General features: G+C 48.1%; 1 protein-coding gene across 2 annotated transcripts in view; it reads right to left on the bottom strand.

Annotated features, from left to right (window-relative positions):
• KNDC1 (kinase non-catalytic C-lobe domain containing 1) overlaps positions 1-13,717 on the bottom strand; it is a 66,010-nt gene that overhangs the window by 44,033 nt on the left and 8,260 nt on the right. Inside the window, exon 4 of one of the 2 annotated variants that reach the window (XM_058544337.1) lies at positions 125-271. In XM_058544337.1, coding sequence (XP_058400320.1) covers positions 125-271 — 147 coding nt within the window. The remainder of the gene's footprint in view (positions 1-124; positions 272-13,717) is intronic. The other variant, XM_058544336.1, reaches the window with a different exon arrangement.

The following is a 13,717-nucleotide window of genomic DNA, read 5'->3' as shown; positions in this document are numbered from 1 at the left end:
GGCAACAGGAGAGCCCCATGTACATGCTGGGTGTTATGTGTGTGTGCACAAGGGCATCGGGGTGCATGGAGGGTCTCCAGTCTCAGCCTCTGGGGTGAAGCAAGGAGATGGCCGGCGAGCGTACCTCGAGGTCGGGCCGGTCCCTGGGGTCCTCCGCCTGCATCTGGCCCAGCAGCGCCTCCAGGTCATGACTCAGCCTGGGCTCCGGCTCTGGCTCCGTCACATACTCGAGGGCCACCTTCAGTGTGGCCCCCAGAGAGTAGATGTGAGCCTGCGGCACCAGAGAGCCTGTTAGTGCTATGGAGCATGCCGAGTGGTCTCCGACCAGCAGCCCCTGTCCCCACATGGCTGCCGCTCCTCTGAACATGCGTTTTCAGGGACCACATCTGCAAACATGGCCAAGGCAGCGCCTCCCCACCGCAGAGACGCTCCAGGCTAAAGCACACCGCCCCGCGCTCCCCGGTCTGGGGTCCGTGCTGGCCTGGCTGCACCAACCAGCGCCTCTCCCAGAGCCCCAGCCCCACCCAGCCTCCCGGGGCACAGACTCCTGTCCTGACGGCTGCCGTGACTCTGAAGGGCAGAGACTTTTCTTTTTCAGGTGTATTCTTCAAAAACTGAATTTGAGTAGGAGGAAAGACCGATTTTCTTTTAGTTTGAAAGTTAGAGTTTTCCTATCCGCGTTCATGAGCGTGTGGGCTCTTCAGGTTGCGCACGCTGGGACAGGGGCACAGGGCAGGCCTCGGCCACAGGTCCCGGAGGGGCGGACAGTGGCTCCTGTCACTCCCCGGGGCCAGGTGGCGTCACCTGCCCTCATGGCGCCTCCCCACCTCATCCCACGACAGTGCATGTGGGGCTTTATCATCCCCCCTTCATTGACAGGAAGCTGAGCCCAGAGAGGTTCAGGAACCGGCCCAGGGCCTCACAGCCAGGCTAGGAGGAGCCAGCGAGGGCCCTGGGCCGTATGGCTCCGGAGAGTCAGGTCACACAGCTCGCAGTGGAGGCCTGGGCCCTGACTGAAGGCCAGGTTCTCCCCGCCTTCCTTCCCCGGCACTCCCTTCCCCAGGACACCTTGGTCTTTGGTGCACACTCTGGTCCAGGTGAACACCCCATCCTCAGCCAGACCCAGCATGACTGAGTGGTGGGATCCTGGATGGTCCTGGCTCTCTTCCTGGGTGGCCTCATGATCTGCCAGTGACGTCCCACCTCCCCTGATCCCATGACCCTCAGACCCGGCCTTCCCAGTCTGTTGTGAGGTCTAGGATGACCAGCTCTCTCTGGCTCTGCAGGACTATCTGGTTTTCACTGGCTGAGATCCCCCTCTCTGGATTCGTCTCTCTGCCAGGGTCTCTGTCTGAGGAGCTGGGCACGTGGGGGTCCATGCCCTCCCTCTGTGCTCGCTCTCACCACTCAGGGTGTTTTCTATGTTCTGCCGGTTAACCGATGCTTCAGTGGGGTCTTTATGCATCCATGTTACCTTCCAGAGGCTCCATCCCCACAAACAGGACCCAGGTCCCGGGTTACAACCATTTACATTTGGATAGCTGCTGACAAACTGGAGGATTTGCACCTGCCCCCAACCCCGAGGTCTCTGCGGCTTTGCCAGTCTCTTAGGGGAAAGTAGCGTCTCAGGTTAATTTGCATTGCTATAATTATGAATGAGACCGAGCATCTGTTCCTATCTATTTGCCGTTCTGATTTTCCTCTCTACGCCCACTCACGGACTTGGCTCATTTCTCCACTGAGCCGGTGCCTGTTTTGGGTGCACTCTTGGCACATTAGGGGGCCGACCCCTGGTTGGTGTGTCACCCATATGTTCTTTCCACCTGTCCTTACCTTTTAACTTTGTTCATGTGTCTTTGACATCAAAAATTATATTTAATTTGTGAAATGGGATAATTTTTTTCTTTAGTGGCTTTTTAGAAGGACCATTCCTACCCTAAGATGATAAAAACAGCTTTTTTTCCATTTCCTCCAATATTTTTATAGTTTTTAAACATCTAGCTCTAATCCATGTAGAATCTGTCTGCGTGCTGAAACGCTGTTGGGACTGGGATTGTTTCCCTCCTGCTGGAGAGCAGCCTCCTGGCGCCGTTAGAGGAGATTCCCCTCTGCCGGCCAGGACCGCTGCCCCACTGCGCTCGGCTCCCCAAGGGCTGGGCGCTGGCTGGCCTCTCCTCCTCTTAGCTGCTCTGCACGTCTCTCCCTCTGGGCAGACTGTGCTATTTTAGTCATAACAGCTTCAGAGGGTATTTTCATATCTGGATGACAAGCTGCCCTTCATTTTTTTTTTCAAGAAGTTTCTTTATTTTGACATTTGTCAGGTTTTGAAAAACAAATGTAAGTTCCCCTATTCCCATTCAAAAAGCAAACCAAAAATCATTGGGATTTTATTGTAACTCCATTGACATTGCAGAATTTGGGAAGAACCAATGTCTTACAAAATAAAATACTTAAGACATCAGCAAGATGGCCACATAAGATGTCCCTATATGGTGTCCCCCTCAACAACAAATTTGGATCTATGCACGGACAAAAGTACCTTTGGGATCCAGCACCACACGCCAAGGGACCTGGCAGGAGTCTCGCCCACCTGTGGTCAGATAATAGGCAGGCAAACCTCTGCCCTGGCTGTGGACCCTTTAGCTAGACTAACTAGGAAAAAAAGAGAGGACTCAAATAAACGAAATTATAAATGAAAGAGGAGACATTACAACTGATACTGCAGAAATACAAAGGATCGTTAAGAGACCACTGTGACAATTATATGCCAAGAAAATGGATAACCCAGAAGAAATGGATAAATTCCTAGAAACAGACAACCTACCAAGACTGAACCCTGAAGAAACAGAAAATCTGAACAGATCAATAATTACTAAGGAGATTGAATCAGTATCAAAAACCTCTCAACAAAGATACGCCCAGCACCAGATGGTTTCACTGAATTCCACCAAATGTTTAAAGAGGAATTAATGCCAGTCCTTCTCAAACTCTTTCAAAAACTGATGAGGAGGGAGCCCTTCCAAATTTATTTTATGAGGCCAACACTACCCGATACCAAAGCCAGATGAGGACACTACAAAAAAAGAAAACTACAGTCCCATATCCCCGATGGATATAGATGCAAAAATTCTTGACAAAATACCAGCAAACGGAATTCAACAGCACATTAAAAGGATCATACACCATGGTCAAGTGGGATTTATCTCTAGGATGCAAGGATGGTTCAACATATGCAAATCAATCAATGTTACACATCACATTAATTGAAAGAAAAAAATGATGTGAACATCTCAATAGAAACAGAAAAAGCATTTGACAAATTACAACATCCTTTCATGATAAAAACTCTCAACAAATTGAGCATACTAGGAACATATCTCCACATAATAAAGGCCATATATGAGAAGCCCACAGCTAACATCATACTCAGTGGTGAAAGGTTGAGGGCTTTTCCTCTAAGATCAGGAACAAGACGAGGGCACCCACTCTCACCACTCCTATTCAACATGGTACCAGAAGTCCTAGCTATGGCAATCAGGCAAGAAAAAGAAATAAAAGCTATGCAAATTAGAAAAGAAGAAGTAAAACTGTCACTATTTGCAGATAACATGATCTTATATATAGAAAAATCCTGTTGTTAGTGTCATTGAGTGGTTTCCGACTGCTAGTGACCGTGTGGACAGCAGAGCAGAACCCTGCCCGGTCTTTTCGCGCCATCCTCTCACCCTCCGGTGCTGTATCAGACAACACTCCGCTGCTATTCACAGGGTTTCATGGCCAATTTTTTTGGAAGTGGGTGGCCAGGTTCTTCTTCCTAGTCTGTCTTATTCTGGAAGCTCCACTGAAACCTGTCCACCATGGGTGACGTTGCTGGTATTTGAAATACCGGTGTCATAGCTTTCAGCATCACAGCAACATGCAGCCACCACAGTATGACATCTGACAGATGGGTGGTGTGGTTCCCTGACCAGGAAACAAACCTGGGCTGTGGCGGCAAGACTGCCGGATCTTAACCACGGGTCCACCAGGACTGGCTATAGAAAATCCTAGACTTCACCAAAAAACCTGTTAGAACTAATCAATGAATCCAGTAAAACTCCAGGATACAAAATCAGCATACAGAAATCATTTGCATTTCTTTTTTTTTTTTTTTGTGAGGGAGACTAGCCCTGAGCTAACATCTGTGGCTAATCTTCCTCCTTTTGCTGAGGAAGATTTGGCCCTGAGCTAACATCTGTGCCAGTGTTCCTCTAGTTTTTTTTTATATATGGGACTGCCACAGTGTGGCTTGATGAGAAGTGCATAGGTCCATGCCCGGGATCTGAACCTGCGAATCCCGGGCCACCAAAGTGGAGTGCACAAACTTAACCACTACACCACTGGGCTGGCTCCCATTTGCATTTCTATACACTAACAATGAAATATCTGAAAAAGAATCAAAGAAAACAATCTCATTCACAACAGCATCCAAAACAATAAAGTAACTAGGAATAAATTCAACCAAAGAGATGAAAGATCTCTACACTGAAAACTATAAGACTTCGATGAGAGAAACTGAAGAAGACGGAAGTAAGTGGAAAGATATCTCGTGCTCATGGATCAGAAGAATTAATATTGTTAAAATGTTCACACTCCCCAAAGCCATCTATAATTGAACATAATAATCTATCAAAATTCAAAACAATACTAAAATTAGTATCAAACCACAAAAGATCCCAAACAGCCAAAGCAATCCTGAGCAAGAAGAACCAAGTTGGAGGCACCACACTCCCTGATTTCAAACTACACTGGAAAGCTATAGCAATCAAAACAGTTGGCACTGGTGCAAAAATAGACACAGAGATGAATGTAACAGAATTAAGAGCCCAAACTAAACCCATGCATATATGGTCAATTAATATTTGACAGGTGCCAAGAACATACAATGGGGAAAGGATATTCTCTTCACTAAATGGTGTTGGGAAACTGGGCAGCCATAGGCAAAAGAATGAAACTGGACCTTACACCATACACAAAAATCAACTCAAAATAGATTAAAGACTTACATGTAAGACCCCAAAGTGTAAAACCACTAGAAGAAAACATAAAGAAAAATCTCCTTGATCCTGGTCTTGACAACGATTTTTCAGATGTGACAAAAAATTCCAAAAAGTGCAAGCAACAAGAGCAAAGATAAACAAGCGGGACTCTATCAAGCTAACAGCTTCTGCAGAGCAAAGGAAACCACCAACACAATGAAAAGGCAAGCTATCGAATGGGCGAAAATATTTGCAAATCACATACCTCATAAGGGGTTAATATTCAAAATATATAAGGAATACACACAACTCAATGCCAAAAAACCAAACAATCCAACTAAAAACACGGGCAGAGGAACTGAATAGACATTTTTCCAAAGAAGACATACAGATGACCAACAGGCACATGAAAAGATGTTTGACATCACTAATCATCAGGGAAATGCAAATCAAAACCACAGTGAGATATCACCTCACACCTGTCAGAATCACTATTATCAAAAAGATAAGAGATAAGTGTTGTCGAGGATGTGGAGAAAAGTGAACCCTTTTGCACTTGTTGGTGGGAATGTAAATTGGTGCAGCCACGATGGAAAACAGAATGGAGATTCCTCAAAAAATTAAAAATAGAACTATTATTATGATCCAGCAATCCCACTTCTGAGAATATATCCAAAGGAAGTGAAATCAGAATCTCAAAGAGATATCTGCACCCTCATGTTCATTGCAGCATTATTCACAGTAGCCAAGATAGGAAAACAACCTAAGTGTCCGTCCTCCAATGAATGGATAAAGAAGATGTGGTATAGAGATACAATGGGATATTATGCAGCCATGAGAAAGAAGGGAATCCTGCCTCTTACGATAACATAAATGGACCTTGAGGGCATTACACCAGGTGAAACAAGTCAGACAGAGAAAGACAAATACTGCATGATCTTGCTTATATGTGGAATCTAAAAAAGTCAAACTCATAGAAACAGAGAGTAGAGTGGTGGTTACCAAGGGCTGGGGGCAGGGGGAGGAAATGGGGAGATATTGGTCAAAGGAGACAAACTTCCAGTCATGAGATGGGTGCGTTCTTGGCATCTGACAGGCAGCATGCCGACTGCAGTTAACAAGGCCGCACTGCACACTTCAAAGCTGCTGAGACAGCAGGTCTCAAAAGTTATCACCACAAGAAGAAGCGGTGACCATGAGAGGGAGGTGTTAACCAACCCTGCCATGGCAATCATTTCACAGTGTAAGTGTGTCAAATCAACACCTTGTACTCCTTACGCTTACATAATATTATATGTCAATTTTATCTCAATAAGCTTGGAAAAAATCAGGTGTAGGGACGGGGGCTGTCTCCTTGTTTTCTCGTGTGTTGCTTTCCTCATCTTTAGAAAGTGGTTCACATTAAGTTTCCAATCTTTTCTGCTATATTTATGCATGGGCTTTCTATAGTTGTTGCTTCATAAATGGAGAATTTTCCTTTTCATCTCTAACTGGTAATTATTGACACAAAGAAAAGCTATTTATTTTTTGGGATGTATCTTGTTTTCAGTTGGCCTCTGAAGTCTTTTATTCTATCGTTTTCTGGCGAAGGCTCTTAGATTTCAGGCCCACAAACTTTTCATCTGCAGACAATGCGATCCTGGCCCCGCACTCACACACCGCTCAGTGCTGGCATCCTGCTGCCCGTTCAGGCCCCTCAGGAACATGGCTGAGCTGCCCTGACGGCTCCTGAATCCGTTCACTGTCCCCATGTCCGAGGCTGGGCCCTTATGACGCTGCCCCCCCTCTCACAGAAGCCCTGGTCCCCACGCGGAGGGCAGCATGTTGCCCTGTCTCACACTGACCACGCCTGTTACACCTGAGTCCCCACATAGGCAGCATCCAGTGCTTCTTGAAGGGGCCAAACTTAAGTCAATCTGCTGCAGAGACTCAGGGCAGATGCCTTATTTTGGAGGCCCTGCTGAGTGCTGATGCTTGGTGTGGAAGGAAAGGCAGACCCCCCAAGCCTCCACCTGCAGAGCCTGAGAGGTCCAGGCCCCAGCCAGGGCTCTGAGCTGTGAGTCCCACAGTGAGGACCCCAGCAAATCACAGCCCTGAGAATAAAACCTGGCCCTGTACTACAGCTGGCAAGGCCAGGATATCCACTTCTGCCCTCTATCCCCTCTTATTTCCCTCCAGGCACACCGGTACCTGTCTATCCATCTATCTACCCACCCTCACATCCATCTATCCATCTATCCATGCAACCATCCATCTATCTCTCCCTCCATCCGTGCTGCCATCCATTCATGCATCCACTCATCAATCCATCCATCTATCTACCCACACATCCATCCATCCATCCATCCATCCATCCATCCATCCATCCATCCATCCATCCATCTATGCAGTCATCCATCCATCCACACGACTATCCATCCATTCATCTATGCAGTCATCCATCCATCTATTTATCCACACATCCATCCACACATCCACACATCCATCCATCCATCCATCCATCCACCCACCCACCCACCCACCCACCCACCTATCTATCCACCCATCCGTCTACACATCTGTTCATCCCTCTCTCTATCCATCTACCCACATTTATTTTTCTTCCCCCCTCCTCTCTCCCTCCCTCCCTTCCTTCTTTCTCTCTTCTTTTGTATGTATCTCTATCTATCTGTCTCTGTTGATTTCCATCCATCCGTCCAACTCTTTTAGTTTGAAAATAACTCAGCAAATAAACCTCTTGTTAGTTGTGGGATGACACTGTCCACTGTCCACTGGCCAATATCGCATCTTTGCCACTCAAGGCCTCTGCACATTTCATTCCATCCATCTCGGAAGCTCCCCTAGTCTTGATCCTATGAACCCTACTCATCCTTCAGGTCCCAACTTAAACATCACTTTCTCAAAGCGTCCTCCAGGGCCTTTCAATCTAGATGAAGACCCTCGTTATTTCCTTGCAAGGCCCAGTCTTGACTCACAGGCCCAGCCCACTGTCCACATCAAGTTCGTCCCTGTGTAGACCATGACCCCCACGAGCAGGATGCCATGTGCTCTGTTCACTGTGAGCCCTGACACTTACTGAGTGCACCCATGTTTGTGATAGGTGACAAGCACTCCGTAACGACAGGTGATAGGTGCTGAGGTTGTCCTGGCCGTGCCCCACTGGAGCCCACACCTGTTCAGGGTGACAAGGTCCAGAGAAGAGCCCTGTGGGAGCCAGGGCCTGGCCCGGGGCAGGCCTTGAATGCTGGCCACAGGTCATATTTTTAGCTTTTGGAAACTAGGCTGCCACTGAGGTTTCCTGAGCAAAGAGTGAGGTGCGCAGGGGATAGTCACAGGAGGACCAGCCATCGAGTGTTGGGGAATTCAGCAGCAGGAGGGGGGGTGGGGTGGGGCCAAGTGGAAGGACTGGACCCAGGAGGGGGCAGCTCTGTGGTGCCTGGAACATGCAGAATTCAGCGTGAGGATGTGGAGGGCTCCCTGTTGTTGCCTCTGTGGGGAGGATGCGGAGATAAGACAAGGCCCATGACAAGCCAGCCCTGATGGCCTAGCGGTTAAAGTTTGGCACTCTCACTGCTTCGGCAGCCTGGGTTTGGTTCCTGGGCATGGAACCACATCACCCGTCTGTCAGCTGCCATGCTGTGGCAGCAGTTCACATAGAAGAACTAGAAGAACTTACAACTAGATATACAACTATGTACTGGGGCTTTGGGGAGGGAAAAACAAAAAGAGAGAAGAAGATTGGTAACAGATGTTAGCTCAGGGTGAATCTTGAAAAAAAAAGACCAGGGGCACAGGGAAAGGCAGAAACTGCTAGGCTGACGTTTTCAGAGGGACAAAGGACCAGGGCAGCGGGGAGCTCACAGGGCGGGCTGGTGTGTGGCAGCGTGAACTGTGGTAACTACTGGTCAAGAGGACCACAGGCAGGCAGAGGGGGAGGGTCCAGCCTGGACGTGAGCAGCAGCCATGGCCCCACCTGCTGCGTCCTTCAGGAGCCCAGAGACCCGGGGGCCGGGCTGGAGGCGTCTTGGTGTCACCAGCAGCAGCTGACCCTGTGGGAGCTCAACGGCGGGAGTGACACTAAGAGGTGCGTCTGCCACGGTGGGCCCCATGAGCTGGGTGTTGTCGCCCTGGTTACAGGTTTGAGGGGTGCCTGAGCAGTGTGACAGGCCCATGAGGCGTGTGCAGCTACCCCTGGGCTCCCGCAACGCAGTGCTTGAACCATTCGGGGGTGCTGGCAGCCCCCAGGAATGGGCACCAGAACGAGGCTAACCGGGGAGCAGAGCAGAGACCCGGGACTCATGGGCCTGAAGGAGGGACGTGTGGGCCTGTGCGGACAAGGGGACCAAGGCGTCCATGCATACCACACCGGCGGGCCCTTCACAGGTGTAAGGTAGAAGGACTGACTTGCTGTGTGGGTGGAACAAGGGGAATCAACCATTACCCATCGGGAATTAAAGCAACTCAGAGAACAGAAGACGCCTCATCAGAGGAAGATTCAGCGACATGAAACGTTCAACACTTGAGAGCCACCCATTCCCACCAAGGACGGTCGGAGCGTGCCCCCTCCCCATCAAGGGCCTGCCCGCCCTGCCTGTCCCTGCACCCTACAGTCCCTCCAGGAAAGCCTCTCTCCACTGGAGCTTGGGCGCCACGGAGCTCCGCTGGCCAAAAAATAAAAAGCTACAGATGTTGGAACAACCCACCGCATGTGCTTGGGTCACACAGAGAAACTGCACGTCCCGACTGCAGAACACGCGTCTTCTCAAAACACACCTCAACAACTCCAAACAGTAGGTGCACAGGGACGTTCTTTGACCAGAACTTGGTTCAGTTGGAAGTCAAGAAGAAAAAGACAGGGGCCGGCCCGGTGAAACAAGCGGTTAAGTGCGCACTCCGCTGCGGCGGCCCGGGGTTCGCCGGTTCGGATCCCGGGCGCTCACTGATGCACCGCTTGGCAAGCCATGCTGTGGCGGTGTCCCATATAAAGTGGAGGAAGATGGGCACGGATGTTAGCCCAGGGCCAGTCTTCCTCAGCAAAAAGAGGAGGATTGGCAGATGTTAGCTCAGGGCTGATCCTCCTCACAAAAAAAAAAAAAAAAAGAAGAAAAAGACAAACAAAAAGTCCTAGTGTGTTTATAAATGGACAAATGATTGTTGAGAGTGGAAGCTCTGTGCTGACCACGTGCCATGTGCTGAATCTCACACACGTGATGCTGGGCAGAAGGAGCCACCAAGAGAGATCAGCATCGCTCGAGTCTAGATGGCGGTTCTCCTGGGGGCCGGGCAGGGCTATGGGGTGCTGTCATGCTCTGCTTCTTGATCTGGATGCTGGTTACAGCAATGTTCAGTTTGTGAAAACTACTCAAGCTGTATGCTTGTGATATATGCATTTTTCTGTATGTACATCTCAACAAAAAGTAAGAAAAAACCCAACCCACTCACACTGCTAAATAACTCATGGGTGAAAGAAGAAATGCCAACGGAAACAAAAAAATACCTAGAAGTGAGTGATACTGCAATTGCTACACGGCAAAGCTCGCAGAATGCAGCGAAACTCATGTTTTGAGGGAAATTCATAGCCTTAGGTACTAGCGCTAATATTGGAAAGGAAGGAAGGCTGGAGACTCATGAGCTGAGTGTCTAACTTTAGTTAGAAAAGGAACAGTTACTAAGCTCAAAACAAGTAGAAAAAAAGAGAGTGAAAATAACAGCAGAATCAACAAAAAAGAAAAAGACACCACAGGAAAGACCACGTGGTACAAAGTGGGCTCTGAACAAACTAACAAAGTGAGGAGTCCCGAAAGACTGACAAGAGAAAGGAGAGGGAGAGTGAACTGTCTAGGGAGCGGGAAGAGGGCGTCTCTGCAGATAACGCAGCGGCTGGGAAGGGGTGTCATTTGCAACTCGCTGTCAACAATTTAAAAACACAGGTAAAAATGGATACACTTCAGAAATATACAGTTTACCAAAAATGATTCAATAACAAATACAAAACAGACGAGTGCTATAACCACTAAAAATAGAGCAGCAATTGAAGATCTTTCCTCAAAGGGAACAGATGGCTTCATGAGTAAGTTGACCTAACTTCCAAAGAATGGATCACCCCGTTCTTACGTGAACTCTCACAGGACAGAGGGAGAGGGGGCGCTCATTTAGAACAGCCCCAATGCCAACACCACCTGACATCGGCAGAATGGAAACCACCCATCCCCTCGGGAAGAACCGCAAAAATCCAAGGCAGGTGTTGGTAGATCGAACGCAACACGGTACAAAAAAGACCAGACCCTCGCCAGTTTAGGTCTTTTCTAAGTAGGAAAGGATGATTTCATATTTGAAAACAAATACGGAAATACTGAAATCTTAATGATCGTTTCAAAGGATGCAGAAATACTTCACAAAGCGCAACATACACTCACGAGAGAACCTGACCCGTCTGGCAGGAGGGGAACTCACACAGCCAACGCACACGTCGCCCAGGACGCGGAGAGGTGAAGGCAGTTCTTTCAGAACGGGGGCGGGAATCGACGTCTCCTGAGGTGGGCGCCACCCGCACACGGCGTCTTTCTGCCGGGCGTCTCCTTGCCGCTCCGTGCTGCCACACAGCCAGAGGAGGAAGGGAACTGACGCAGCCTTTGGACAGGCAGCAACAACACTGCCGTCTTTTGCTGGTGATTTGAACAGAAAAACTAAAAGAAACTAAGTTAATAAAAATAATAAAAGAATTCAGCAAGATGGCGGGACATGAGATTAAGATATTAAAGTGAATTGCATTTCTGTCGACCAGCAACAGGCAAGCAGAAAACGTAATGACAAAGATGGCCATCAATTTAGAATAGAATCAGAATATATCTCTCTCTGAGAATAAACTAATAAAGGATATCCAAGACTCCTATAGTAAAAATTTAAAAGTGTTGCTGAGATACTAAATAAAATGTAAATAAATGAAGAGATATTAAGTGTTTATAGAGAAGACCATATATTATAAAGATAGGAATTCTCCCCAGATTGATCTATAGATTCAATGCCTTTCCAGCCAAAATACCGACAGAGCTTTTCATGGAACTTGATACACTAAATCTAAACCTCACATGGAAGAAGAAAGGGCTAAGAACAGTCAGGACATTTCTGAAAGAGCACAGGGAGTGGGCACTTTTCCTGTGAGACGCGGGGCTCGTTGTGAAGCTGGGATAATTCATAAACGCAGATCTAGCGCAGGGATGGACAGACTGACCCACAGGCAAGAACAGAGACCCAAGAAGCAGACCCATTTTTGTCTAGAATTGTGGTATAAGGCACAGTTGGCCTGTACCCAGGCCAGCCAATAAACAGAGCTGGGAGAAACAGTAATCTATATGGAAAAAGATGAAATTGGATCCTTACCTCACACTACAAAAAAAAAAAAAAAAAAAAAATCAACTTTAGTCAGATTAAATGTGAAGAACAAACCTTTAAAACTCGTGGTAGAAAATAATGAATATCTGTTAGATCTGGGGAATATCTCTGTTAGAGGTTGGGAAGGTTTCTTAAGGCACAAAAACTAACAATGAAAGAAAACATCAATAAATCTGACTACAGTCATACGCTGTATAATGACGTTTCGGTCAACAACGGACATCACAGACGACGGTGGCCCCATAGGGTCAGCACCACGCAGCCTAGATGTGCAGGAGGCTGTACCATCTAAGTCTGCGTAAGCGTACTCTAGGACGTTCACAGAACCACGAAACCCCTAAAGATGCATTTCTCAGAACGTATCCCCGTCGTGAGGCGATGCAGGACTGTATGTCAGAATTGAGAAGCTTTTTTTCCTCAGAGGACGCCTTCAAGCAGCTCTTCTCAAAGTGTGGTTTGAGAGGGTAAATCGACTTTCATAGTAACACTGAGCTGCTGTTTGTCTCATCCACTCTCGTACGGTGGAGGCGTCCAGAGGCTGCACGACGTGTGGTCCTGCGACAGACTGAAGGCAGACGCGGCCGTGAAGACCCAGGTTTGCCCCAAGCCTGGCGACACAGAGATTTACAATGCAAAACAATGCCACTCTTTTCTCTATTTTGGGGGAAAAAATATTTTTCATAAAAATATATTATACATGTTAACATGCAACGGAGGTATTATTGTTATTTCTGAACAAATTAATAGGCAAATAGTTGACATACATCACAGTTTTAACCTGTAACACAGTAAACACTGACAGATATAACCCACATAAACAAACGCTCTTTGGGTATTCAATAATTCTTAGGAGTATAAAGGGGTCCCAAGAACCAAAAAGTTTGGGAACCGCTGCCTTAAAGAGGGTGAGAACACACATTCCAGACTGGAGACGACATTTGCAATCCTGACAATTTATGAAGAAAAGCCTAGCAACTGACCAGAAAATGGGCTTTCACTGGAGAGGGACTTCCTATCCCATCCCCTGTAAACACACGAGGCCATGAGGCTGGAGTGAGCGCGGTGCTCCTCCCCCACCCCGGGCAATCTACAGGGCTAGGGGGGAAGCAGGGTCTCTGGCACCAGGTGCACTCGGGGGCAACCACTTTAGAAACCAGTTGGAGGGTCCCTGCCCCATGTGCAGCAATTCCACCCCTGGTGCACACCTGGGAGCAGCTCTAGCCCAGACACACCAGGAACATGCAGAGCGGCACGAACCCCACTGGAAACCTCGGCCACTCAGGGCCCTCCCAAAGGCGGGCAGGTGA

Source organism: Diceros bicornis, chromosome 6 (assembly GCF_020826845.1).
Source record: "Diceros bicornis minor isolate mBicDic1 chromosome 6, mDicBic1.mat.cur, whole genome shotgun sequence".
NCBI classification, from domain to species: domain Eukaryota; kingdom Metazoa; phylum Chordata; class Mammalia; order Perissodactyla; family Rhinocerotidae; genus Diceros; species Diceros bicornis.
The sequence above is the reverse complement of the archived record's forward strand: the minus strand, read 5'-3'. Positions and strand labels throughout refer to the sequence as shown.